The sequence below is a fragment of the Eublepharis macularius genome, chromosome 3 (genome assembly GCF_028583425.1).
Source record: "Eublepharis macularius isolate TG4126 chromosome 3, MPM_Emac_v1.0, whole genome shotgun sequence".
Taxonomy (NCBI): domain Eukaryota; kingdom Metazoa; phylum Chordata; class Lepidosauria; order Squamata; family Eublepharidae; genus Eublepharis; species Eublepharis macularius.
Window position 1 is genome coordinate 103,796,905 of NC_072792.1, and position 25,043 is coordinate 103,821,947.

General features: G+C 46.0%; 1 protein-coding gene across 4 annotated transcripts in view; it reads left to right on the forward strand.

Annotated features, from left to right (window-relative positions):
- Positions 1-25,043, forward strand: part of APP (amyloid beta precursor protein) — a 262,122-nt gene that overhangs the window by 188,903 nt on the left and 48,176 nt on the right. For all 4 annotated transcript variants that reach the window (XM_054973138.1, XM_054973139.1, XM_054973140.1 and 1 more), the window contains 3 exons: positions 2,706-2,834; positions 6,028-6,127; positions 11,275-11,484. In XM_054973138.1, coding sequence (XP_054829113.1) covers positions 2,706-2,834; positions 6,028-6,127; positions 11,275-11,484 — 439 coding nt within the window. The remainder of the gene's footprint in view (positions 1-2,705; positions 2,835-6,027; positions 6,128-11,274; positions 11,485-25,043) is intronic.

Genomic DNA, 25,043 nt, shown 5'->3' on the forward strand with positions numbered 1-25,043 from the left:
GGTCTGCTATTTTTTAAGTACCTTTTGGAGAAGTTTCTGCAGTATGCTGAGAAGGGGTATCAGATAAAGTCACATGGAAATGAAGAGGATTTTCCATAGCTCTAACGCTTGGTTTTCCTCTTCAATATAACACTCCTTCTGATATTTGACTTCTCCTCCTCCTCCTCCTCCTTATTTATTAATTTTGTAGTCCTCTCTCCCTGCAAGCTGGCTCAGAGCAGCTAGTTGCTCACTTTTGTCTGTGACTTTCTTGGTCTGCTTCCCATGCTCTTAGACAGAGGCCAATGCCCCCTTGTTGCACCAATATAGATAAAAGCACATGACAATAATCAATAGTGAGCAATACTAGGCCAAGCACTTGTATTCTAGATGAACATTCAGACTTTGCATGAATCGTCTCTGTGTTTTTTTCTCTGTGTTAGGTAATTCTAACAGGTGTGCTTCAATCTTTTGACAGTTAATTAAAATAGTGGACTCTATCGAGATTAATGTTCCTCTATCAGAGATTCAACCAATGGTGATCTCTCAACTTAACTTTTTCTGACACTTCTCAGAGATTTATAGTTTTGTTTTGCAAGTTTGAGTATAACGTAATTTTTTACTAATTGGAAGGTTATACAATAGAAACTATGAATATTCAATGAAGCATCAGACCAATTATCGTTTGTTTGTGCTATCATGTGAATAGACCTTAGATATTTGCATATGATGATGTATAAAATTGCAAACTCAGATAGAATGGCAGAGCTCTGATGGAAGAAATCTCTTGAGAGAATTTAGGTGAGAACTTATTTTTACCTATGCATTTCATAGAAACTTTGATTATGTTAAACTTGGAATTTATTAAGAAATGTTAGCAAATTTATTTCTTATTGCCTTTCTGTGTTCTGTTTTTATAGGATTTATATTAATCATTTATATTTTGATTACTTGCTTCATTAAAAAACTAGGGTGTATTTTCAATAAAGTGAAATAAACTCTAGACAGGTGTCTGTGTGTTTAATAAAGAGTTGCAAAGCAATATTGAACCCTTTATAAATAAATGTACTGATAAACAGGTGGTTCAAAGAACTTAACTGTTTGACAGGTCTGAGAACTAATTGCTGAAAGCTTTCCAGGAGAAAGATACATCTTTCTTTTGGCTAGTAGAAGCTTAGTTTCAGACACAGGCAAAAGCTCGTTACACCCTGATCATGTGACTCTGATATCACATGACTTCCTAACATGCTAGTAGTTTGTTGAATCCCATGCTCAGTGAGTTGCGTGTCTGGAAAAGTCAAAGTCCACTGCTGTAGCTAATGAATAAGATTGTTGAATATTGTGCAGGTCATAACTTGTTGCCCTTAAATAAGTCTTTGCTAATTTTGTCTCACTTTAGTAATCATAAATGCAAAGAAGCTTTCACACTTGATTATCTCCTTTCTTTAACACCTTGAGTTTGATTGAGAATTAACATACAAAATGTTAAAAACAACGAACAGAAAATCCTCTGTGGTAATCTCATTTCATGCCAACAATTGTGCAAGCTACTTTATGATACTTTTCAACTTGCTTCTTCTTCAGTAAGATTTTTTTAAAAATATTTTCTCTAGTTTTAAGAATTTTATTTAACAATATTTCTGAACTGCATGCAGCTTTTTTTACATTTTTAGTGTCCAGAACAACAGGTAGCTATTCTGCGTGCTCTCAAGAACCTATTTCAAGACCATTAATATGGTAGCATATTTGCCCTTAATATCTCTTCAATCATTTAGAATGTTAGTATTTTAAGGCAGCTCACTTTTCCTGCTTGCAATGGCTTTTACCATTCAGCCCATCGTATTTGACTGAGTGCTTCTTACCATCACTGATAACTTGGTGAGAAATGGGGCTGCTTGAGTATTACAAATCATGAAGACTCTACTAACATCAAACCTAACATTAAGGAGTTGGCTGATGCCTATCTATATAGAGTACATATATATCATAAATATATAAAGTAAGTTTTTGTCTGGAGTACAGTTTTTATGTCTTAGTTTTCTGTTTGTAGTATTCAGTGATATATACTTGGTGGGAGTTAGTAGATTAAAGAACCCTTGGGTTTCAGGATCCAGTCCCAAGCCTCTCAGGGTTCCATCTTAATGGAAATGGATACAGAGTGACAGATTCCAGACTCTGAAATTTTGAGAAAGAATTTTGGATTTTTTTTTCTATGCTGGCAGAAGGAATCGGTTAGAATTTAGATTTGTGAGATGGGTTTTGGATTTTAAGAGGTCCCCTTCTTGCATATTTTAAAATATGATTCCAAAGAAATGAAATGTTTTGGAAAGGGAATGGAAGATTTCACTTTTTGTAGAGGATACAGAAAGGAAAAAAACCCTTTCTCATAATAGTGTAATTTTCCAAGCTTACTAACATTTATCTCATCGTAATGCATTGTGCTGGGTTCCGGGAAGCGATGACATCACTTCTGGGAGTGACGTAACTTCCAGAAGTGACATCATCACGCATTTCTGGGAGCACATGTGCACTTCGTGTGTGCATATGTGATAATAGAGAGTTCCACCACCTCTTTTCCCAGAAAAAAGCCCCGCCTACTAGCAAAAGTGCAGGTTCTTAACATACAAAACTGAGAGTAGGGTTTGGAAGTATCTATAATATTGCCCATGTACAACATTGAACTATGAACTGAATTATATATGGAGTGTATTTTTTTCTCTGCACAGCCTCGGCATGTGTTTAACATGCTGAAGAAATATGTGCGCGCTGAGCAAAAAGACAGGCAGCACACGATCAAACACTTTGAGCATGTCCGGATGGTGGATCCAAAGAAAGCTGCCCAGATCAGATCTCAGGTAACATACTCATCAAAGAAATGGGACTTCATTTTTAATACTGGATGAATGCTAATTACTACAAGTAAATCAGAGTTACTGTTTGACTTGCAATTCAAATAGAAAGGTTTTTCTCAATTTTTTTAAAAATGATGCTGGAGATCTTTAACTCTGAAAGCATAGAAGAAAAGGATAGAAATACAACTTCCTAAGTATAGTGTTTTCAGAAGCAGACCAAGAAATTTGTGGTGAATTAGTCTGTATGACTTGTACTGTGTAATCCACCATGGGTTTTAATGAAAAAGGCAGACTATAAATAAATTATGCAGAAACGCACACAAATTACATACCTACACCCTCACTGTATATGTCAGGAATAGAGATGGGCACGAACAGCAATACGAACCCAAAAAAGCCACGAACAGCCCAATCCGCTGTTCGCGAACAAGCTGTTCGTGAGGCCCCATTCTAAATGAACAGGTGGTCGTTGCAAGCCTCGTTTGTTGCTGTTCGTCAAGCCAGACAGTCTGGCACCTGCAATCAGTTCTCTTGGCAACTTAGGCAGGGATTGTCTGAACTCTGTCTGAACTCCTGCTGTTGCCCTGGAAACCCCAGTCTAAGCCCAATTTAGCTTGATAGGCAGGTCTTCCTTTCAAGTGTGGAGCTCCAAATCTGTTACAAGGGAGGTTCTGGTTTTGCAGACAGTGGAGAGGGAGAGGCAGTTGCTGTTGGCATTTTGATAGAGAGAGTGCATTGGAGCTTGAATTTTCTTTGAGTGTGGTGGAATAGGGATCTACCCCTTCAAGTTCCAGGGCTGCTGCCAGGCTCTGGACCAAGCTATTATTTAACATTGGTACCTTTCCTGCTGCCTGCTCAGGTAAGGTTTCTGGGAGTGGTGCGGTAGGGATCTTGACTTGGATGATGGCTGGAGGAGAGCCTGCTGGCCCCCACGAACAGCCAACCACGAACATGTTCGTGAACAGGGCCATGTTTGTGGTTGTTTGTGAGTCCTTGTTCGTGGATGGCAACGAACATCAAGTTCGAGGGTTTTTTTTTCTGTTTGTGCCCATCTCTAGTCAGGAGTGGGGGGAAGGTCACTTGGGAGTAACCAGTCCCTCTCCTGCTGTCCATGAGCAGTTCTGCTGTAATAATCACTTGTTTCTCTTAAAGCTACTGTTGCACCTTCTTTCCTCTTTCTCTTTTGTGCCAAAAAGGAGGCATGCTTGCCTTTGCTCTGCATGGGAAAACAATAGCACCAACACCTTTTCCCATCTACCTCTCCTCTTCCTCCACACATTCACCCTTGTTCTAAATGATAGAGGAGTATGCTCTTAACTCTTTCCCCTAGTGTCAAAACTGCTGTTTGCTTCTTCCAGTAACAGAATATAGATAACTAGTTTTCCCCTGCAGGACAAGTTAATGGTTTGCTTTGGGAAAACATGAGGAAAGGTTTCTCCAGCCAAGTACTGCAGACTTGTTCTGAAATGCCGTAATTTTTCACAACTGCCATTTTGTGACTGGTTCCATCCACCAAGCTGCCATTTTGTCACTGGTAGCTCCCAAAGCACTGGGGCGGGGGGGAATTAAGTAGTTCAAGAAATCATGAAGGTGAGTATGTATCACCTACCCTTGGTGTCTGTTAAGTCTTTAATACTTCATTACTTTCAATTAATATGTTATGATGTTTCTGTTACAATTCATTTCATGTATTTAGTTGAAATTTTTTTTGCATTGATTATGTTTTTGACCATGCCCTAGTTTAAATTTATTTAGGTAACACAGGAACCAATTAAAATATTTGTTGCAGTTACTGCTTACATTTAGTGAGTTACTTCTAGCAGCAGCTTATGTAGGCTCGTAGTTGATAATTGGCAACAGGTTTGTCAGACTTCCTATATTCTATAGAATATCTCCTTTTGGAGGTATTTTATTAGGAAAACTATAGCCCATGATGCAGTATAAAGTAATGCAGTTTAGAGTTACAGCATCTACTGCTGTTTCTGGAGCCCCACTTAAAGTAAATAATTACACATGCAAAAAAAGGTGAGCAAGGACTCCTGCCCCTCAGTAAGTACTTCAGTTCTCTTTTAATAGACTGAGCAGGGACATCATTTCATAATCATATGAATTGCTTTTTCTTTGCAAACATGGCTTATAATTTCTGTTAAGTGCTTTGGATCTTAGCAGAAAGGCTTTTGTTTTCTTAAAGTTGTAATACTATGCTGTAATTAGTATTCTTCCACTTTAGTTCATCCATATTATGTAATGAGAAAATTCTGTTACAGACTGCTAAAATCCAAATTTCATTGTTTACTAAACAATACTGTAACATTATAGTAATCCTTATATTTTTAGTCTCATAATACTAGCAATTGGAGGCACTCAGTGCAGTTAATGGGCAGTAGATTCAGGAGAGACAGAGGGCAATACTACATTATTCAACAAGCAGTTAAGCTGTGGAATTCACTGCCAGTGGATGTAGTGATGACCACAAGCATGGATGGCTTTAAACGGAGGTTAGATGGATTCATAGAGGAGAGTCCCATCAATGGCTGCTAATCATGCTGTGTTAAGGGAACCTCCAGATTAGAGAAGCAGCAAACCTCTAAATACCAGTGCTATGAGGCAACATCAGGGTAAGGCCTTGACTGCTGTGCCCTGTTTGTTGGCCCTCCAAGATAAATGTTTGGTAGCTGTATGAAACATATTGCTGGACTACATTGGGCCACTGGCCTGATCCAGCAAGGATATCTTATATGCTTGCAATTAGGGGTGTGCACAGGAAAAAAAATCAGTTGATTTGGTTCTTTAATACTAAACTGGAAAAAAAATCAGAATTCGGGGAATACCAAATTCATTCTCCAGTTCAGTTCAGTAATACAGAGCAAATTCAGTAAAAATCGACCACTGTTTCCTTTGGAAAACACAATTTGAAAATTTCAAATGGCCTGGGGAAGTCATTTTTTGACAAAATTTCACCAAATTTGTAGGGGACCTACTCCTAACTGTCCTCTAATGGCCTCACAAGTTTCATGGAGATTGAACCACAGGGGAGGGGGGAGGATTTTATGCCCCCCCCAAAGAAGATACCCCCAAATCACCTCCAATCTCAGTTATTCCCTATGGGGTAAACCTACAAATACCCTATCTTAAAAACACTTTTTAAAAATTCACACTTCACAGCTCTCGGGAAACTGATCTTTCATTTCTTTAGGTTATGACGCACCTACGTGTGATATATGAGCGCATGAACCAATCTCTTTCTCTCCTCTACAAAGTGCCAGCAGTTGCTGAAGAGATCCAAGATGATGTTGGTAAGTTGCTGTACTTTGGACTAGAAGAGCTGCTACTTGGAAAATAATGACTGCTAGGAAAGGGTGGATGAATTATTTGGCCACTCGGTATTAAATAGGATGATTACATTTTAGTGATGAGACCAGAAAGTAACTTCTGTATTAAAATATTTTGCTGTGAGAGGAAGAATAGGCAGTACAATGTATCCCATTAATAAATACTACAGTATTTTCTTGGAAAATCTGTCCCAATTTGGACAGAGTTGGGAGTGCTAATGGGATTTTGTTTTCCCTTTTCGTTTTCATCTTTCCATTTTTCTCCTTTTTCATTTTTTTCTGTTTGTTCCTTTCTATTCCCTTTATAGAGCTGGGAAGAATGGTTCACTGTGTTTTATGTTTTATATTTAAAACTGACAAAGAAGAAGGGGAATCTCTTTTAATAAGAGCGCTTACTTTTAGAAATTCTGAGTAAATAAAAGAACACGGAATATGTTGACTTAAGCCACTTATACTGTCCATCTGAAGTACAATGGGCCAGTTTTCTCTGAAGTTGGGAAGTTTAGCTTGAGAAGTTCTTTTTCTGGACTTAAGAATTTTCAACAGGGTTTTCACATGCTGTGAATGTTCTCATATAGCAAGTGTAACACATAGTTGTGCAATACCAGTGCAAACATAATGTGATCCAAGGTGAGCAGATGATACTTGATTTGCAGGGTCACAGGCTTCTTCTCCCCATGTCTTTATTTGAAAAGCAATGCTACATGCATCGTATATAGAACCCAGAGGGGAGGGTTCAAGTACAATCCCATAGCTTGCTGCTGGACCCTTAGCTAAGCTAAGGGTAGTTACATAGCTTCATAGACCAAACACAGGAACTTCAGAAATTCAATTCCTTGTCCCACTTTCTCCTGCAGTTGTTGTTCTGGTTTCTCAGTTTGTGTGTCTTATTGACAGGATGGGTGATGATGAAAGCTTAATAACTTGGTTCAAGAGGTATCAGTTTAGGCCTTTAAGATTACCTTGCAATGTGAAGTTGTCATATTTGCTGGTGGGACTTCAAAGAAACAAATGAAAATTAGCAATTTTCTTGTCAGTACAACCTTCTGGAGCCCTCTTGCCAAGCCCATGTATTTTAGTGTCTACTAAGGGTTACAGAAAGCTGTAACTTGAATAAAAACATATATTTTACACTATTTATAATGAATTTCTCAAGTTTCCTCTTACCCCATTAATCATCATTCAATGTTCAGTTACAGCAACCAAAGGGAAATGTTTTGTGAGGGGTTTCAAGTTCTCTTAATCATGGTGAATAGTGGTAATCTTTAAAAAATAGTTGCTGAACCAGGGAAAATTGTACATGAGCAGAGCTGAATGAATGGGGAGGGCAAGGGCAGTTTGCTCATTTCAGTTTATCAAATGAATTACAAACAATTTGTTCCTTTGTTTTAGTTGATAAAATATATTCTTTCTTCCTGCTTTATTTCACTTCTTTGCTGCCTAATAATGAAATAATACTTAGGTGTCTTAATTAGCTAGATGCACACAAATTGTAGCATCTGTTCCAGTTTACAAAATGACAAGTGGGGACTCCCAAGGACTTGCAGGGGGCATCTCATTTTCCTTCCCTTAATATTTCCTGTTTCCCTTCTCTAAAAGCCCATGTAGGCTCTGCCTTCTCCTGCTCCTTCTCTTTTTCCCCACACAACAACCAACCTAACTTTATTTGCCCCACTGTCTTCAGCTCTCCCGCCTTCCATCCCCTGGCAGTTTCTACTTGGGAAAACTACAGCCCAGTTGCATGGTGTTGGCCACAGAGCTGGGCTAGGTGAAGCCCAATTGCTTGGTATGGAATCTGCAAGGATGTGAGGCGGAACTTATTTTCCCTCACATCTGGCCACCTGGATTCATGCCACTATAACATCAGTACTGAACTGCTGTAATGCACTCTGTGTAGGTCTCCCCTCAAAGCCAACTCGAAGATTCTAGCTGGTGCAGAACACTTCAGCTAGTTTACTTTCAGAAGCTAGACAAAGCACACATATCACTTCCCTCCTGCAGTCACTCCGTTGGCTACCCATCAGTTACCAGGGTCAATTCAAGGTCTCAACTATCACATTCAAAGCCCTTCATGGCCTTGGCTCCTCATATCTATACAACTTCCTCTTTCCCTGTTTTCTGCCACGGCATCTTCTGTCATCTGAATAGAGCCTCCTGCAGTTGGACAAAATCTACAGCTACCCATACATGTACTTTGTCTGTGGTAGCCCCCACCTTATGGAATGGCCTGCCTGAGGAGCTTAGGAAAACTCCCACTCTCCTGGCTTTCCACAAACAGTGCAAAATTGAATTATTCAGGAGCACTTTCAATTCAGATAATAGGGCTGTGTCATAAGAAATAGCTTAGAGAGATGCCTGGTTAAGGGACAGGGACTATAGTCTATGCTATTAAATATTGTCTGCTGATTTTGCTGATAGACCATTGCTGCATTACTAAAAATGTCATGTTAATTAGTTACACTTTGTTTTAGAAAGGTTTAATCTGTGTCCAGCTTTATGCTTTTTTTTCAAATTTTCTGATAGCATGATGTATTGTATATGTTCATTCAATGTCTTAACTGTAGATCTTATTGTATTTTAATTTAATTTAATTTATTACATTTATATTCCATTGCTGCATTTATTACATTTATAGACCATTGCTGCATTACTAAAAATGTCATGTTAATTAGTTACACTTTGTTTTAGAAAGGTTTAATCTGTGTCCAGCTTTATGCTTTTTTTTCAAATTTTCTGATAGCATGATGTATTGTATATGTTCATTCAATGTCTTAACTGTAGATCTTATTGTATTTTAATTTAATTTAATTTAATTTATTACATTTATATTCCGCCCTCCCCGCATTTTGCTCAATGAACGTCCTAGCTGTTGATTTTATTATATTCACTTGTATTCACATGTAATCCATAAGGTCTCAGCAATAAAGGCAGACTATAAGTAAATAGACAAATATCCCTCTACTTCCTTTTTTTCTCCTCCTGGAACATGCTATATCATCATCTTTCCCTGCTTCCTTTTCTCCTTCCCATCTACCTACCAACCAACCTTTTAGATGCCCCCCGCCATATTCAGCTATATTTATTATTTATTTAGCTCATTTATGCCCGACCGTTCTCCACAATGGGGACTCAGAGCAGCTCACATTGTTTGCCTCTCTTTCATATCCTCACAACAACCCAGTGGGGTAGGTTAGGCCAAGAGTAATGGCCCCAAATCTCCCAGTGAGCACCATGGCAAAATGGGGATTTGAACTTGTGTCTCACATATCCTAGTCTGAAACTCTAACCATGACACCACTAAAGATGTCAAATTTCCAGAAGTTTTGAAGTCACAGAAAATAAAGTCCCCCCTTTGAAAAAAACCAGAAATGTGAATGAAAATTGAAATATATACAGTATTTACTGTCCTATCAAACCTAAATTAATTTTACTGCTTTACAACATAAGTAGCATCATTTATAATTTACTTAAAATAGCAGTATTTGACATATTTATGGAATTCAAAAGTTATGCCTTTGTTTTTTACAAGCAAAATTACAAGTATACCAAGCTAGCAGCCAAACCAGTTGTGAAAACAACGGGCCCTAGAAAACAGCCTCCAGAGGGCCTCAGCACTGCACCAGGCCTTCCCACCACCCCTCTGGGCCTTTCTACTGCCCCACCATGGCCTTCTTTGGGCCTCTGGAAGGCCACAGCACAGCGGCAGGCCTTCCTGCTGCCGTGCCAGGCCTTTCTGGGTCTCCAGAGGCCCCAAGGAGGCTGCCGAGGTGGTGGGAAGGCAAGCCGTGTTGCTGACAACTCACTTCTTAACCCCACGAAGTGCACCTGTGCGGGGATAAAAAAATGAGTCATCAACAACACACCTTGCCTTTTATATATTAGGATACTTCAGAGAAAACTGCAAGCTAGTGTACCCAGTGAAGCTTTGGTGCAGTTTCTGCCCTATCTCTTTCTAAATTTTTTTTCACTCCAGCAAGGTAGGGCAAAAAGTTGATGCCCAGTCTAGTGCTGCCAATCCCCAAGTGGAACCTGGAGATCTTCTGAAATTACAATTGCTCTCCAGCTTTAGAGATCTCTTCCCCTGGAAAAAGTGGCTGCTTTGGAGAGTAGACTGTATGGTATCACATCCCTACTGAGATTCCTCCCTTTCCCAAACCGCATCCTTCCCAGGATCCAACCCTAAATTTCCAGGAATTTCCCAACCCTCATTTGGCAACTCTACCCAATCTGTGAATATGTGTGTTACAGTGGTTTGAGGGAAAGGTGAAATTTTTAACCACTAGGGAAGAGTAAGATCAAAAGACCAAAAGAAGACATGCAGCAGCTGAGAAGAACTGAAAGACCTGAATGCTTCCCTCATAAATATTAGATATTCTTCTAGATGCAGAAATGCATCTTTGGATTTAAGAGCTGTAAATATCTACTGCATGCTCACCTGCCTTTAAAAGAATTTTACTCATTCTAAAAGAGAAAATAATTCTTAGGAGTTTTTTTTTTTCTTCAGGATTTCCTCAAATTTTCCAATTGGAAAAAATTCAAAAAAGGGCCGCAGGGAAAAATGGAGGGACACCCCTCCATACAAACACTGAATGTTTCTGTTTTCCTAGACCTTCACATTTCTATTCACCATGCTGGCTTTTGTGCGGCTTTTGCTGTTGAATAGTAATGAGCAACTGTGCCTGCCAGTGGTTATTGGCAGCCCTGGCCCTAACGTCAAGGGCCAAAACAGCTCCTGAAATTGTATCCGACTGTGTGTTTCTTGCATAAAACTATATAATGCAGAAAAGCACTACCTTTACCAGTGATTGCAATATTTGAAACTAGTTCATATTGAGTAAGACTGGCAATCCTCACAGGTGACTAGTAAATATAAGTTATTACAAATGCAAAAAACAAGTACAATTCCAACAAATCCTTGCACATTCCCAACCTATTGTAGTTGTAGCTGTTTTCTCTTAATTGTGTATGGTTGCTTTATTAGTATGTTTCTGTCATATAAAATCATTTCTAAACCACTTTTGCATGTTCTCTAACAAATCTATCTTCCATTATTAAGTAGTTCTTAGGGAACCATATAGTAGCCTGAAAAAATGTTATTTTTTTTCCTTTAGATGAACTGCTTCAGAGAGAGCAAAACTACTCTGATGACATTTTGGCAAATATGATAAATGAGCCTAGAATCAGCTACGGAAATGATGCCCTCATGCCTTCATTGACAGAAACTAAAACAACAGTTGATCTTCCAGTTGATGGGGAATTTGGCCTTCAGCCTTGGCATCCCTTTGCAGTTGATCCTGTCCCAGCCAATACTGAAAATGAAGGTAAAATGACGTAAGAGTTTTTTGATAGAGAAAGTGTGGATGTAGCGGAACTAAATATAAGAAACACTTGACCTTTCTGATGTTGTTTGCTGTCTGTGATGAAAGATCGTCCACAACTTACTGCTTTTCTTCAGTGGAATACTAACTGTTGCATAACTACAGATATTAAATTGCACAGGAAAGCAATCAAAATGTCTGACCCTACTAACTAACATGTCAGAATTAGGTCCATCTTTAGATAAGTACTAGAGGTGGGCATGGACCAGGAAAAAAACATGGACCATCAGTCCATGGTCCTTTGCGTTTCACGGACCACAGACCACAAACTTTTCACAGGGAGAGCGCGACGTCACGCAATGATGGCGGGCGTCTAAAAACCTCGCTCCGCACCCCGACTGCCAGCCGAGGCTTTTTTCAAGCGCCTTTAAAGCGGTAAGCACTTAAAAATTATGGGCAAAACCGGAGGAGGGAAAGCAAAACCTGCAGAACCCAATAAATCCTCTCTCAAAGCCTTCCTAGAGAAAGCAGAAGCCAAACAAGCTTTGGCTGAAAATCACCAGACACCAGCCAAGGTGGCTGCCACTAAGCTTGCTAAGGAGCCTGACGAAGCCCTGGCTTTAGAAAATGAAATACAAACTGCTCTGGAAAAACTTGAAAACAAAATAGCCACAAGGCTTGAGAATATCATTAAAAATCAGACAAGTGAACTTAAAGAGTCTATCTACCAAGCAGCACAGACTGCTGAAAATGCTAAACAACTAGCCACAAAAAACTTAAAAGAGATCCAGGTCCTGCAATTCAAAAACGAGCAGCTTCAAGAAAAATTTATGGACCTGGACAATAAACTAAGATCTAATAATATTAAAATTAGGGGCTTTGAAGATCATGAGGAACACAACACAGATCTTGCTGTATTTCTTGCAGAATGGCTCAGGCAAGAATTGAGATTAGAAGAAGGCATCTTCCCCCTGATTTCTCAGGCTTACAGAGTGGGACCCCCTAATAGCACCAGACTAAAACAGCATCAGAGAGACATAATAATAACCCTTCCTGACTATAGATCTAAAGAAAAAATCATGAAGGAGGCTAGAGCAAGAGGCCACTTCTCCTATCAGAATAAAAAAATACACATCTTTCAGGACCTCTCAAATGACACTCTAGCTAAAAGGAGGGAGCTAAAACCAATTATTGCCAAGTTAAATGAAGCTGATGTGAGATACCGTTGGGCCTCTTCAGCAAAACTTCTGGTGCACTGGCAAGGAAATACTTTTCAAGCACATGACCTGGAGACAGGCATTACACTCCTCAAAGACCTACAGCTGGACTGGAATTTCATCTCATCAAGCAAAATCTCTTCATATGAGGCTAGATCGTCACTAAACAGTTGGAGCAAAATCCCAGTGAAAAAAGAAGCCAGAGATCTCCAGCAGGAACTGACATGAGCGATTCCTGACGAAGCAGAGAGAGAGAGAAGCCGTCCTTCTTTCTTCCTTCTACTATCAATACTTCTCAGCAGCACAGAAGAAGAAGGATGTTAAGCCAATTGTGCAACAACAACTAAGTCTTTATGCTTTTTGAAATCTATTTCTCCTTGGCATAGGGCATAAATCTGTTAAAACTTAGCCAGGCAGGGTGGGAGGGGGGCGAGCAGTTGCAGGGTTTAGTTTGCTCTCTAACTTGTTTCTAATCCCAGACCGTGGGCTTTATCTCTTTTAGAGTTAAACCCAGTTATACTTCCCTTTTCCTGTTAGGAAGAGGCTCTGGTGGTTTTCTCTTTAGTGTTACTTAAAGAGATTGGAGTTTTATTATTTTTCCTTTTCCCTCTTCTCACTTTCTCTTCTATTCTTATTAACTATTTTCTTGTCCCTAAACTCCTTCAAAGCTAATTAGCTGTTTCCGCCTGTTCCCCCCTCTTTAATACTATATAATTACATATTGCACTTAGAACTATTCAGTCATCTATTAATCACTTCTGGTTAAGTGAGGGGTGTGTGTGGAAACTTATAAGGTTATCCTGTATCTGGAAATCAATACTGTAACAGAATTTTATCTAAAGGTGAATAGATCAAAGTTTAACAACTTTATTTTACATTTCTTGGGAGATGGAATATAAGATTATTTCCTTGAACTGTAGAGGTCTAAATAATGTTATTAAGCGCAAAAGAATCCAGACAATGCTACTGAAGCAACGACCAGGTTTTTTGTTTCTACAAGAAACCCATTTGTCTTCAAAAATGCAGCAGGTATTCAAATCAAAATGGTGGGATCATCAATATTTAGCTCATGGTAACTCAAAATCTAGGGGGGTAGCAGTTCTAGTCTAAAAAAATGTTAGATCTGAAGGGATAGTCATAGAAAAAGACCAAGGAGGTAGATATTTGTTCCTCAAAGGTTCTTTTGACTCAAAAAAGCTGACACTAGCATCTGTCTATGCACCCAATACAAACCAGAAGACATTCCTCAAAGAAACCTTTTCCAAACTAAATGTATTTCGGGAAGGAGATATTTTCTTGAGGGGGGATCTAAATTTAATTGTTAACCTCAAATTAGACCATTCAAAACAAAAAAAACCCTGACTCTTCTGTACCAAACCCCTCAAAAATTGGACAATTAGAGAACATTTTGAAACAATACGATTTAATGGATGTTTGGAGAACCCAGCATCTATCTGAAAAAGATTTCACTTATTTTTCTTCTAGATATAGAACCTATACTAGGATTGATTATATCCTAGCTTCCCCATGCTTATTGCAACAAATCATCAATTCTAAAATAGGCCCTATGATGTGGTCAAACCACTCACGGGTGGAATGCTCAATAACATTATCAGAACAAAAAGCAAGAGATTCAAATTGGAGTTTAAATAAATTTCTTTTATTTGACACAGCAGCTCACAAAGCAATTTCAGAAAAATTACAAAACTATTTTGAACAAAATGCGAACTGAGGAGTCCCAAGTAAAATAGTCTGGGACGCAATGAAAGCTGTAGTTAGGGGTAGGTGTATCACCATTGCATCGGCCTTTAAGAAAAAGAAAGAAAAGATTAGACTAGATCTACTGAGTAAAATAACCCAATTAGAACAGACCCATAAAAGAACCTGTAGCAAAAAAATTTATAAGAAACTGTTAATGGAAAGAAAAAAACTGGAAACTCTGGATACGACATCTATCCAGAAAAACTTAATCTTTTTAAAACAAAAATATTGGCAAAATACTTCTAAAAACTTGAAACTACTTTCTTGGAAAGTGGAGGGGGAAAAAGCTACAAGACTTATAAATCATGTGAGAGATGAAACTGACCAAATCCAAACAAAATCAGAATCTATCATAAATGTTTTTCAAAAATTTTACAATAATCTATATAAATCAGATACCCCGAGCATAACAACAATCAATAACTATCTAGAAAAAGTAGGGATCCATAATAAATTAACAGAAGCCCATAAACAATTAATGGACCAGCAGATTTCAATTACAGAGACCCAGGAGGTGATTAAAAATCTAAAAAATAATAAGTCTCCAGGTAATGATGGATTCCCTGCAGAATATTATAAAAAATTCTCATACCTACTGGCTTCTCACCTCACTAATGTCTGCAACATAATATTGGAAAACGGGAGAATGCCCCCTTCCTGGGCTGACTCGAATACGGTGATCCTTTTAAAACCAAAGACTCCACAAACCCTGCTTCGTACCGCCCAATCACTCTTTTGAATCAGGACATGAAGACCCTCACAGCAATTATGACAGCCAGACTAAACAAAATTATTACAAAATTGTCCGGAGCAGGACCTTCCCGCCCCGGACTGGGCCCACCCAGGGCCCCCCCTGGACCGAGGCCAGGCCCCGCCAACGCCCCCCCCGCTCGCCAGACCCCCAACGCTCACCTCAAGACCCGGGGGAAGCCGGCTCGAAGGAGCGCCGACGGGCGCGGCGGCAGAGCAGCGCCCGGGTGTGGCGCAGGCCGGAGGAAGCGGCCGGGCCGGGGAATGCCGGGCCGCCGCCGCCGCCACCACCCCCGCAGAGGGGCACCAGACCGGCGCCCCCGACAACGCGGGCGGCGGCGGGCGGGGAAAACCTGGAGAGGCCTCCGCCGAGGAGGCGGCTGGGTGGAGACATGGCGGCCGAGCAGGCCAGGCCCGGGCCGGGAAGGGGAAGGGCGCGGGTGCGAGCAGCAGAAGGGAGGCGGGCACCCGGGGCAGCGCGGAGCCAGATTGGGGAGCAGAAGGTTGGGAGGGCTCCCCAGTATGAAGAGACTGGCACGAGAAGGGGGAAGGAGAAGGGGTCAGCGGAGTGCAGGGAAGGGAGGAAGACGGAGGAGGCAAGCGAGCTGAGAGGAAAGGGGTGGGAACAGACAAGGGAAGGCACCAGTGACAGGACGGACAGCAGAGCACGGGGCGGGGAAAGGAGGGAGCATGATGGCGGATTGGGGGAGAGGGGAGAAGCGGGTTGAGGCGGTGGCAGAAAAGGGAAGAGCCCGAGGACGCCGAGGAGGAGAAGTTGGCGGGGAGAGCGCATACGGCCAGAGCGAGGAAGCGAGAGAGAGGGGAAACGGCCATAGGCTCTCCAGGCAGCTGGTAGGAGGCAGAAGCCAGTGGCTCAACTGCTGCCCCCGCCCAGTCTGAGGCTGAGGGAACTCCTTTGCCACCACCCCAACCGGGGTCCAAGGGTACGGCAGAGCAGGGGGGGCCAGCGGCGAGTAGGGTGGGGCCTCACAAACTGGTGGAGAAGGCAGGCACTGGCAGCCCCGTGAGACCCCCCCGCCCTTACCTGCCCACCCTCGCAGGTTGGCGCAGCCCTCGCTCGCTGTTGAAGCCCGCCACCTTAAGCGCCCCAGGGACAACCGCGCCGTCCGGCAGCGCCAACCCCGGCATGGACCTCACCCAGTTCGGGCAATGGCTGACAGAGCTTCAAGGGCAGCTGTTACGCGAGGTAGCCCAGCAGCAGTTGGACGCCCAAGCCGCCCTCGCCCGGCAGCAACAGGACGCCCAAGCATCCCTGGTGCGAGACCTACAGCAGGTCCTTGCCCAGGCGGGGGCGGGAGCGGGTGTAGCCGGAGCAGGAGGCGGCGCCCCTGCCCCCCGTCCACCGTTCCAACTAGCCAAGCTGGGCCCGGAAGATGACGTTGATGCCTTCCTAGAGGCCTTTGAGCGCACGGCCGAAGCCGCCGGATGGGCCCCGGCCCAGTGGGCCTTCATACTGGGTCCATACCTGACAGGGGAGGCTCAGGCCGCCTTGAAGGCCCTGCCCAAGGCCGAGGGCGCCGACTATGCCAAGTTGAAGGATGCCATCTTGGACCGGTACGAGATAACGCCGGATACATATCGCCAGAAGTTCCGGGCCCTGACCCTGCAAAAGACGGACCGCCCCCGCACTCTCGTGGCCAACCTGCAGGACGCCGCCTACCGCTGGCTCAAGCCGACCACAGATGAGGGGCGACGAATCGCCGACCAGGTGGTCCTGGAGCAACTCCTCCAAGTGATCCCTACCCGAGCTAGGAACTGGGTGGCCTACAACAAGCCGGGCACCCTGAAGGAGGCCACCGTATTGTGGGAGAACGTGATGGCGGCTGAGACCCAGGAGCCTCCCCGGGGGGACACCCGGCCCAGCGGGGAAGGGGGCTCCACCACAGGGACTCGAGGCGGCCGGGCGAGACCCGGGGTGCGAGGGCCCCCGCCCGGCGCCAGGGGGCGGAACCCACCGGGAGTGCCGGTGGGGCCCCGGGCACCCTGGCCTGTACTGCCACCACCAACCCCAGCCCCCGCGGCCCGACCAGGAGGGGGAGCCGGGAAGGAAACCAGCGAGAAAGGCCCCTGCTTCACCTGCGGGCAGTGGGGACATTGGAAGCGTGAATGCCCCCTCATGGAATGCGACCTCGGCTGGGACACCGCCTTGCCGGTCTCGCTCAGAACCTCGCGGCCCCCACCCATGCTGGTACATGTCCGGGTGGCAGGGCAGCGGCTGACGGCCCTACTCGACAGCGGGAGCTCAGTGTCCATGATCCGGTCCCATCTCCTGCCCCCGGACCTCCCCGTGGTCCGGCAAGCCACCATTGCCTGCTTTCACAACCATTTTGAGGAGTGCCCCGTCGTCCTGGTACCCGTCACTTACCAGGGGCGCACCTGGGACACCCCCTTGGCGCGGGTGCGGGCTCTCCCATACCCGGTCCTACTTGGAAGGGATGGCCCTCACTTCCGGCCCGCCATGCGAGAGGCACTTCCGGTGGTCGAGGGGGAGGAGGACGGAGAAGCCCTGGCCGGGGAAGAGGTGGACGAACCCGAGGCCAACCCCGCAGAGGCCGAGGCGGCAGGTGCCCCTGAGCAGCTCCGCCAGGAGTGGGGGGGGAGCCTCAGTTCGCGGCAGACCAAGCCAACGACCCCACCCTAGAGGATCTACGCCGGATGGTGGCAGTAAGCGAAGGGGCCGTCCTTGACCCCCGTCGGGCGGGAAGATGGCCCCAAGTCGTCCAGGAGGGGGGGCGTTGGTACCGGAAGGTGAAGGGAGCCCGGGGGGAGGTTTCCCAACTGCTGGCGCCTGCGGCCTACCGACCCGAGATCCTGAAGACCGCCCACGATCACCCCTGGGCGGGACACCAGGGCGCCAAGAGCACAATGGCCCGGATCGAAGCCCACTTCTACTGGCCCGGCTTGGCCGGGGACGTACGACGACACTGTCGGGCCTGCACCCTTTGCCAGCGGCTGTCCCATCGTCGCCCGGTTAAGGCCCCCCTTGCCCCATTGCCGGTCATTGAGGAGCCCTTCACCAGAGTGGCAATGGACTTCGTAGGACCTCTACCCCGGACGCCGCGGGGGGCCCGCTACATCCTGGTCCTTATGGATTATGCCACCCGGTACCCTGAGGCCCTCCCAATGAGGGACATGAAAGCCCCCGGGGTGGCACGTGCGCTATTGCATTTCTTTGCCCATGTGGGCCTGCCGCGGGAGCTCCTGTTTGATTGCGGGAAGCCTTTCACAGCTCAGCTCACGCGGCACCTGTGTCGGACTCTGCAGGTCCGCCAAATTTTCACCAGCGTCTACCACCCCCAGACGGATGGGCTCGTGGAAAGGTTTAATCAGACCCTGAAATCTATGCTGCGGAAGCTGGCCCACGACCGCCCCCAGCAATGGGACTTATACCTAGACCCCCTGCTCTTCGCGGTCCGGGAGACTCCCCAGGCTTCGACGGGGTTTGCCCCATTCGAGCTCCTCTACGGACGCCGCCCTCGGGGCATTCTGGGGCTGGTGGAGGAACGATGGAGACCAGCGCCGGCGGTGGAAGTTCGGCCCATCCCCACCTACGTCCAGGAGCTACAGGCCCGCCTAGCGACCTGTCGAGCTGAGGCGCGGGAACACCTCCAGGCAGCCCAGGAAGCCCAAAAGGCTTACTACGACCGAGGGGCCCGAGCGCGAGAGTTCCGGGTCGGCGATAAGGTTCTCGTCCATCACCGAGTCATGGGGCCTGGGCCAGGGGATCCATGGAGGGGCCCTTACCCGGTCACCAAGGTCAAGGGGCCCTTGTCCTACGAGGTCCAGTGCGGCCCCGAACCCCGGCATCGGAAGCGGCTCCACGTGAACGACCTAAAAGCGTGGCACAACCCCGCGACCCTGCAGTGCAACCTGGCCCCGGAGCCCCTGGAACTCTCAGAAGGAGACCTACCCTGGGCGGCCGACGCGTCAGTGGGGGAAGAGCCTGAGCTGGACCCCGACCTCCGGGCGGAACAGCAGGAGCAGGTGCGAGCCGTGTTCCGCCAAGTCCCAGGGGTCTTCTCGCGCCGCCCGGGGAGGACAGCGGTCATCTCTCATCCCATCCCCACCCCGCCAGGGCGGGTGGCCCGGGCCCCGTGGCGGCCTCTGCCGTGGAAGAAATGGGAGGTCGTAGCCCGGGAGGTGGAGGAAATGTTACGCCTGAACGTGATCGAACCGTCCCGCAGTGCGTGGAGGAGCCCCATAGTGTTGGTAGGGAAACCCGACGGCTCGGTGCACTTCTGCGTGGATTACCGGCAGGTAAATGCCCTCGCCACTTTCGACGCCTACCCCATGCCCCGGGCCGATGTCCTCATAGGCCAGCTAGGAACAGCCCAGTACCTCTCAGCCCTGGACCTCACAAAGGGGTACTGGCAGATCCCCATGGCACTCGAGGACTGCGAAAAGACGGCCTTTGCGACGCCTCAATTCAAGGTAATGCCCTTCGGGCTCCACGGGGCTGCGGCCACCTTCCAGCGGCTCGTCGACCACATCCTCGCCCACTGCCAAGAGTTCGCCCGGGCCTACATCGACGATATAATTATCTTCAGCCCCGATTGGCCCTCACACCTGAGGCACCTACGCATAGTCCTGGATGCCCTCCAGCAAGCCGGCCTCCGGGCCAACCCCCACAAGAGCCGCATCGGGTTCCGTGAGCTGACCTACCTCGGATATAGGGTAGGCCACGGGGTGTTGCGTCCTGTCCCCGACAAGGTGGTCACCCTAGAACAGAGCGCCCGCCCACGGACGAAACAGCAGCTGAGACAGTTCCTGGGGCTGGTTGGCTATTACAGCAAGTTCATACCAAGCTTCGCGAGCCTGGCCAGCCCCCTTTCCGACTGCCTCCGCAAAGGCCAACCCACCGCCGTCCGGTGGGACCCGACCCGGGAACAGACCTTCGAGACTCTCCGAGGGGCCCTGTCCACCGCCCCGGTCCTCCACAACCCGGACTTCAGGTGTCCTTTCATCGTCCAGACTGACGCCTCGGACGTGGGGCTCGGAGCGGTGTTGTCCCAGGAAGTAGAGGGGCAAGAACGGCCCGTCCTGTTCATCAGCCGGAAGCTGCAGCCAGCCGAAACCAGATACGCTACAGTGGAGAAAGAAGCCCTCACCGTCAAGTGGGCCGTGGGCGCCCTGCAGTTCTACCTCTCGAACAACCCCTTCATCTTGGTCACGGACCATGCCCCCCTACTATGGATGGCCCGGATGAAGGACCACAATGCTCGCATCCTTAGGTGGTACCTCTCTCTGCTCCCTTTCAGCTTCACCTTGAGGCATCGACCAGGCCGGCTGCATGTGAATGCGGACTACATGTCGCGGATCCCCGAAGAGTCCCCGGAAGACCAGAAGGCTGGGCCCAGGGAGGGGGTGTGTCTGGAGCAGGACCTTCCCGCCCCGGACTGGGCCCACCCAGGGCCCCCCCTGGACCGAGGCCAGGCCCCGCCAACGCCCCCCGCTCGCCAGACCCCCAACGCTCACCTCAAGACCCGGGGGAAGCCGGCTCGAAGGAGCGCCGACGGGCGCGGCGGCAGAGCAGCGCCCGGGCGTGGCACAGGCCAGAGGAAGCGGCCGGGCCGGGGAATGCCGGGCCGCCGCCGCCGCCACCACCCCCGCAGAGGTGCACCAGACCGGCGCCCCCGACAACGCGGGCGGCGGCGGGCGGGGAAAACCTGGAGAGGCCTCCGCCGAGGAGGCGGCTGGGTGGAGACATGGCGGCCGAGCAGGCCAGGCCCAGGCCGGGAAGGGGAAGGGCGCGGGTGCGAGCAGCAGAAGGGAGGCGGGCACCCGGGGCAGCGCGGAGCCAGATTGGGGAGCAGAAGGTTGGGAGGGCTCCCCAGTATGAAGAGACTGGCACGAGAAGGGGGAAGGAGAAGGGGTCAGCGGAGTCCAGGGAAGGGAGGAAGACGGAGGAGGCAAGCAAGCTGAGAGGAAAGGGGTGGGAACAGACAAGGGAAGGCACCAGTGACAGGACGGACAGCAGAGCACGGGGCGGGGAAAGGAGGGAGCACGATGGCGGATTGGGGGAGAGGGGAGAAGCGGGTTGAGGCGGTGGCAGAAAAGGGAAGAGCCCGAGGACGCCGAGGAGGAGAAGTTGGCGGGGAGAGCGCATACGGCCAGAGCGAGGAAGCGAGAGAGAGGGGAAACGGCCATAGGCTCTCCAGGCAGCTGGTAGGAGGCAGAAGCCAGTGGCTCAACTGCTGCCCCCGCCCAGTCTGAGGCTGAGGGAACTCCTTTGCCACCACCCCAACCGGGGTCCAAGGGTACGGCAGAGCAGGGGGGGCCAGCGGCGGGTAGGGCGGGGCCTCACAAAAATATATCAATATAGATCAATCTGGCTTCATCCCAAACCGTGAATTTACAGACAATATAAGGAAAACATTAAATATAATTAATTTTGGGAAACTGAACAAAATGAATTCACTTATTCTAGCCCTTGATGTTGAAAAAGCGTTTGACCATTTGGAAATCACTTATCTTAAAGAACTACTACAAAAAATGAATTTTGGAAATAATTTTTTAAGGGTAATCCAAACACTCTACGCTAATCCCACTACCCAAATCAAAATCAACTATCACAAATCAGAAAAAAATTAAATTGTCCCGAGGTACTAGGCAGGGCTGTCCACTTTCCCCACTCCTTTTTGCGGTGGCAGTTGAAACCTTCGCATCTCATATCAGAACATCCCCTGATATAAAAGGAATTAATATTGGAGACAAGGAATATAAACTATCCTTGTTTGTGGATGACATGGCGATATATCTATCCAATCCCCTACATTCTATGGAAAAACTAGACACAATCACGCAGGAATTTACAAAAACCTCAGGCCTATCAACAAAAGCAAAAGCGAAATTTACCCAATATATTTACCCACTGACCTAACCAATCATATCAACAGCACCTTTAATTATAAATGGGTTAGAGAAAGTTGGAAATATCTGGGAATCAAAATACCTACAAATTTGAAAGACCTACTGAATACTAACTACTTTGAGATTAACCACTCAATCGACAGACTGCTGGAGGAGTGGGGGAAAAATATTTATCCTTATTAGAAAGAATCAACCTCATTAAGTCATTCATTTTCCCTAAATTCCTCTTTATGTTTCGTGCTATACCCATTACAATCCCAAATAAAACCTTTTATCAGTGGCAAACCAAAATTAGTAGATTCATCTGGAATAACAAAAAGCCCAGAATTTCATTGGATACCCTAAAAAGGCCGTCCTCTAGGGGAGGCCTCAACTTACCAGACTTAAAAACATACTATGAGGCTACCCACCTTAAAAATTTTGTGGTGCTAACTAATGGCTCAGAGCTACCTGACTGGAAGGGTATCGAACAAAACTATTTAGAAGGTAAGCTCTTAAATGAATGCTTATGGAATAAGAACAATGAACGCCCACCTAATTTACATCTTAACCCATTTCTAATGAGCGATATAAAAATCTGGGACAGACTCCGAAGCAAACTGATTCGGCCATATTCTCAAATTTCTCCCTTTGTGAGACAGCATTGGTTCCCCCCAGCTTATAATATGCATTCATACCAGTGGTGGAGGACTAACAACAAAACGTGAATATTAGATGTCCTTGACAAAAGGATCATCCAAGAAAAATCAAAATAGAAACAAATATTGTGACACGCATTCCATGGTATGAATATCTACAGGTCAAACACCTTATAGAATCAACTAAGCTTAAAGCTTCATTAGATAAACCCTTAACAGAATTTGAAAAGCTTCTGAAAGAAAGACCAGAGAAACTCAAAAGCATTCTATCCAAAATCTACCTAACCCTTTTGGAAATGAAACAAAATCACAAAACCCTTTCTTATCAAAAAACCTGGTTCAAGGACGGTACTCTTGACCCTTCAAATGATCAATGAGAATCAATTTGGAAATCACAAAACTTTCAATCAAAAATTGTAAACATAAAGATGCAAACCCTAAAATTTATCTCCCGCTGGTACATGACACCAGTTAGGCTGCACCACATCAGTCATTCCCAGTCTGCCAACTGCTGGAAGCATTGTGGTGAACTAGGTTCATATCTACATTGCTGGTGGGACTGCAGATATGTGAGCTTGTTTTGGGATAAAATACTCAGAGAAATCAAAGTCATAACAGGGTATATGATCCCAAAGTCTCTAGAAGTTATCCTATTTAATGTTTGGGAAAACCCGGAAATCCCATCAGCTAGCTTGAATCTCATCTATTCACTTTTGGCATTAGCTAAATCAACAATAGCCGCTTATTGGAAACAAAAATCTGCTCCACCTATAAGTAGCTGGAAATCTCGAATCTGGGACCACTTTATAATGCAGAAAATCACAGATCAACTAGCGCAGAGGGAAAACCCTAACTACAAGTCCTACTTTCTAGAACAATGGCTCCCAATCTTAGATTATTTAACTAAAGAAGAAAAATGGTCCTCAAACAAAATAAAACAAGACCTCTACTACTCTATGGCATACCTCTGACCATTGTATGTATCAATCCACTGTTGGTATTGTTAATTTATGCATGGGTAGGGTACTGTGAATAAGAGATGTGATGTCAACTCTCATCTCCCCTTACACTTCTACTTATTGTGTGTGTATTTTATTTGTTTGTTAAATACCTGTTGATGTTTATTGCTGTTGTAGTTACTGCTGTTATTCGAATTCAAAAATCCAAATAAAATACTATTTGGAAAAAAAAACTTTTCACAGACCCACCCTATTTGTCGGTCTGTGGTCCGTCTCTTCCAGGGTCCCTAGGACCTCTCCCTTCACACTCAGAGATACCAAACTCACAGCGAGTCTTTCTCAGGCTCTTCTTCAGCCACCCTCCAAGCTAGGCCAAGATTGCATTTCAGAGGTCTGAGTTACAGACCCCCCCCAAAGCTGCAACCCCCAGGAAACTTCCAGTAGGTAGAATAGAGCCACAAACACCACTTGACTTGCATTGACTTGCAGCAATTGGTTTGCAGAACCCTAGGCTAGCCCAGCACCCCACAATCAAATAAGAATTGAAAGGGAAAAAATGAGACAGAAGAGTGACCCCTCAAGGAGCCCAATAAGCTTGGTCCCAAAGCCTTCCTGCAGCCCTGAGAATGGGTTGGGGCAGAGCCCTTGGCTAGCCCACCATCCCACAAGCAAATAAGAATTGAAATTTAAAAAATATTAAACAGAAGAGTGAGCCCTCAGCTGAGGAAACCCAATAAGCTTGCTCCAAGAGCCTTGCTGCAGCACAAGCCCCAAGCCTCCCTCTCGCGTAATCCAAAAAAACTCTCGCAACAAGCAGTTCTTCCCTCAGTAACCAGCTGGAAAGTGAAACTGCGGCTCAGCACTGAGTATTATATATATTGCTTGGAGAATAATGGGAGCTCTCTGGTTGGTAGCCAGAGCCAAGTTTTTCAGGGCTAAGATTAATGCGTTCCAAAGGCAGCAGAAGGTCTGCCGGCAACTCCTCTTCGTTGCCTAGGGAATTGATTCCTTGGTGCCGGGATGTCTGGTTACACAAAACGACGGACTGGCCCAAAAGTTGGCGCATCCATGAAAAACGTGCTCCCCACTACCCGCCTGTTCACGAACGCTGAACCGGACCAGTCCATGTCAAATTTTGGTCCATTTTTCAGTCTGTGCCCACCTCTAATAAGCACCTAATTAAAAGAGGTGCCTTCATTGGTTAATGAGAAAGTTTTTCTACCTTGGAGTTCCTTTGAAAAAGGGGAATTAATATGGACAGATCTAACTAAACTGTAATCAGTTGACTGGCTTCAGAATTGCTACAGTTAATCACATTTGATCATTATGAAAATAAATAATTTGAA